The 3,931-nt window shown below is 35.0% G+C and overlaps 1 protein-coding gene and 1 non-coding gene across 2 annotated transcripts; one reads left to right on the top strand and one right to left on the bottom strand.

Moving 5' to 3' along the window:
* The first annotated feature begins 554 nt into the window (after positions 1-554).
* Positions 555-628, top strand: TRNAE-UUC. The gene has a single exon. It is a non-coding gene; the product is annotated as a tRNA-Glu (tRNA).
* A 123-nt stretch (positions 629-751) lies between these two features.
* LOC113273781 (protein COFACTOR ASSEMBLY OF COMPLEX C SUBUNIT B CCB3, chloroplastic-like) lies at positions 752-2,139 on the bottom strand. The gene is made up of 3 exons (XM_026523391.1): positions 2,072-2,139; positions 1,924-1,970; positions 752-1,413 (listed from the first exon to the last, which is right to left on the bottom strand). The coding sequence occupies exons 1-3, from the start codon at positions 2,115-2,117 to the stop codon at positions 892-894; spliced, it is 615 nt and encodes a 204-aa protein (XP_026379176.1). The 5' UTR covers positions 2,118-2,139; the 3' UTR covers positions 752-891.
* Positions 2,140-3,931: the final 1,792 nt, after the last annotated feature.

The following is a 3,931-nucleotide window of genomic DNA, read 5'->3' as shown; positions in this document are numbered from 1 at the left end:
TTTTCTAAAAGAAATTGAAATAACATCTTCAGGATCTTTGTTTTTACGGCCAAAATGATACACTAATGTTTAGAGTAGAAGTTGGGTTCACCCAATCATCTCATTATATAACTAAAGACAGAAATTACCATCAATGAATAGCATCAAAATTATATTATGTTTTAGGGTTTAAATTTTTTTGAATTGCCGATCAAAAAAAAGTCCGAATTTTTAATTTTTATTTTGGAATTTTCTTGATTAATTGAAGAAATTGTTAGAATATTTTCTTTACCAGATGACATAAAATCAAAGATATAGAATCAGGAAATAAATCTAGAAATGAAGAAGATGAAGTTTAAGGAGGGTTTACATCAGCCTTATTATTTATGGTTCATAATTATGTCACTTTTTAAGTGAGGGTTGCATTTAGTCAATGTGTGGGTTACATTTAGTCACTGCTTTTATTTTCTATTACGGTTGGAAGTTGTGTTTTCGCAGCCACTCGGCCTGAAATTTCACTTACAGTTACTGTATCCTCTTGTTACTGAATATTAATTCCGCTAATTAGCCACAACTCCATTGTAGTCCAGCCCGGTTAGGATACCTGGCTTTCACCCAGGCGACCCGGGTTCAAATCCCGGCAATGGAATGTTTTTGAAACTTTTTTTCTTTATTTGATAAGTGTCAAGTGTCCAACAGAACAGCTGTGTACGTTGTCGTCGACTTTAGGCATTGGATTTAATGGGAAAGTGGAGGCCATAAATAGATCATGCAAAAAAAGTTCAACAGTAACTTAATACAACACCAACATCATTAGCAACACTGTACGCATACATTCTGCCGAGCATTATTCTATTTTTCTTTTCAATTGCAAAAATTCTCAAGTATAAATTTACATCTCCTTCTCAACACTTAAACCTGTTGAGAAAGAAGAACTAGAAGCCCTTGAGGACCGAGCAAAATTTCATTCAAGAAACTGATTAGTGCAAACCAAACAACAGGTGTTACATCAACTCCACCAAGTGGTGGAATCACTTTCCTCGTCGGACTCAATATCGGTTCTGTTGGTGCGTAAACCAAAACATATGGGAATTTTCCTACAGGAAGTTTTGGGTACCATGACATGACTATTCTTATGATGAATAGAAATCCAAAACCTGATAAGAATGGTCCTAAGATTCCTATTGCCACTTTTGCTGTTGCAGGGTCCAAATCTCCTAATAACATCAATCTCTGCATATATTCAGATATCGCTTGTGGTACTTGAGTTTCGACATTTGGTGGAATTGCTGATGAGTTTTGTAAGCTTTCCAAGAATGGGAATGCGACTTCAGCGCTGTTGGATGCTTCTGTAATGCCTAAAAAACAGTATGTACCATATCTGGCTGTTAAACCACTACATGGTCTGCTTTTAGGAAGACACTTCGAGTTTTCCTGCGAAGAAATAAGCATTCAATGTTAGTCGTACATGAAAAAGTCTTCGTATACAATCACTAAGTTCGAATTATACCATATTGTAGTGTCAGCGACAACCCAGAGATATTATTAACCGAGTTTCTGATGTTACAGAGTTAACTGAATTTCAGATGCTACATGCCTACATCCAACTGTAATCAAGGCTCCAGGTATGAATCATGAATTCAGTTATCCACTCATCTCTATCTAGACCCTGTACCCATGTCTACTGAAAATCACCTCCCACACTAGACCCCTTTCCTTTAACCGCAATAAACATTTCTGTTTCTCTAGCATACGGCAAATGCGCAGGGTAGATAGTGCAACTACAAACACTTTGTATCCCATGACAATTCACACAGCTAAATTCACATAATGCTAGCAGCGTATATATAAAGGGCAGTTGCAGTTTAGAATTATAGGGGTGCATTAACGAAGTAACTGGTTATATACACAGATTAATTATAGGAATAACAATTGAAGACTTACAGAGATACTGAAACTCCTTTGTCTTGATAATGAAGCTGCAGGGAGTCCTGAAGAGAACAACAAAATTAAATTATGAAAATGGAAAAACGAATTCCATAGAAATAGATGAATTTGTACAGTATCACTGAGATAATGCGTATATATATACCTTTTATTTGAAGACGACTGAGAAGGAACGAAGAAGAGGTCGCCATTTCTGCTGCTTCTGTATGTAATGAAGAAAATGAGAGAACAACCAAATTTATCCTAATAGGCGACTATGTCTTCTATTTTTCTGACACGTGAAAGAGTTCCTTGGATTTTTGGCTGGTGGGCTGGGCTTGAAGAAAACAAGATGTTTCAATTTCGGGAAAATTAGGCGCAGGCCCAAAAATCCACAATTAATTTTAGGTACCGTGATACCCATAATTATTTCCGTGACACCCATAATTATATGAAATTATTAAGAATATATGCATGACGGATTATGCATCCGCATGACGGGTTATGCATCAGGGATATAATTGACAATACAACTTTGATATAACATATATCTAAAAATCCTCCACTTGAAATTTTACAAATTTTATATCGTCGGAAATCTGTTAAAAAGACCTACACAACGAGTGTAAGTAACAATATCAAATTTTTGTTTTTCACGAAAAAATCGGAGGTGATCATCATTTTAGACAAAATTTTCAAAAACTTGATACATAACTATTATGCAGCGACAAAAAAAATGCATAACACATTATGCAGACACAACAAAAAGATGCATAAAACGTTATGCAACCATATTTTGGTTCATGCATTTGTTTAGTTATACAACCAATACTAGACGATATATACGACTAAAAAAATAACATCACAAAAAACAAAAGACGCATAACGAATTATGCAATAATTTTCTCGACTACATAAGAAGTTATGCATCCATTATTTTGGTTAACTTCAGTGCTTACAAAAAAAAAGTAGAGGCATAACGCGTTATGCAGCTATATTTTTGGATGCATATCAAATTATGCATCAATTTTTTTATTTCAGCGCTTACAAAAAAAAAAAATGGCTGCATAACAAGTTATGCATCCATTTTCACGACTGCATAACATGTTATGCAGATATTATTATCGGTGCATAACAAGTTATGCAGTTTTTATTTTTGTTGGTTTCAATAATAACAAAAAATTTGTTGCATAATGTATTATGCAACCGTTTTCTGGACTGCATAACAAATTAACAACAACTTTTATAGACGCATTTCAGGTTATGCATGCATTTTCGTAGATGCATAACAAATTATTCAACTATTATGACCAACACCAACACCAACACCATTATGATATTGGATGTGCAAACATTATAATGGATATACATGTAGAAAACTTGGATTGGTGCATACATTAAAATTCGCCAAGAGCCATGATGCCTTGTCGTGCATCCTATGAATACGCACATTCCTAAGAGCTAATTGTCTCCGTTTAAACTTTTTTTTCTAATTTTATTGTAGTTTCACTCAACCATTGTAAAGCTCCATTAAATAACACACCTGATGGTCTGTAATTAATTCTTTTCCATAAATTTGAACCCACCTATAAACCTCGACTTGAGAAACCAATCAGTAGAGGGAATCGAAATTGCTGCCAACTTGTAATCATTAATTTTGCTGCTGCTGCTTCCAAAAGGACCAAAATCGTACCTGTACATGCGAAGACACGCTTGAAATCCTATGAACCAGTAACCAAACTTCGAAAAGAAACAAGAAGCAAAGTTTTCTAACTTGTCTATTTTTTAAATGGGGAATCGACTCTTTTAAACAACATCAATAATATGGGTCATAATCCATAGAGAAGACACCAATTTCTTCTAAAAATCAGTGTTTAGGTTTCTTCTAAAGAATGATTTAGTTGCTCCACCAGTACCAACGGCTCAACCTCGTTTAAATGACATGCTCCACCAGTACCAACGGTCAGTTCCAGACCACCCCATTCATTCTGTCCGGCTAAGTCCCATCTACACAAACATCACCACT

This window comes from Papaver somniferum, chromosome 4 (assembly GCF_003573695.1).
Source record: "Papaver somniferum cultivar HN1 chromosome 4, ASM357369v1, whole genome shotgun sequence".
NCBI lineage: Eukaryota > Viridiplantae > Streptophyta > Magnoliopsida > Ranunculales > Papaveraceae > Papaver > Papaver somniferum.
Note: the sequence above shows the minus strand (reverse complement) of the source record. Positions and strands in the feature narration are given on the sequence as shown.

Coding starts and splice junctions, on each gene's coding strand:
- LOC113273781 (XM_026523391.1), bottom strand. CDS start 2,117: ATGGCGACCTCTTCTTCGTTCCTTCTCAGTCGTCTTCAAATAAAAG. Junction 1,971..2,071: donor CAGTCGTCTTCAAATAAAAG/GTATATATATAC, acceptor TGTTCTCTTCAG/GACTCCCTGCAGCTTCATTA. Junction 1,414..1,923: donor AAAGGAGTTTCAGTATCTCT/GTAAGTCTTCAA, acceptor ATTTCTTCGCAG/GAAAACTCGAAGTGTCTTCC.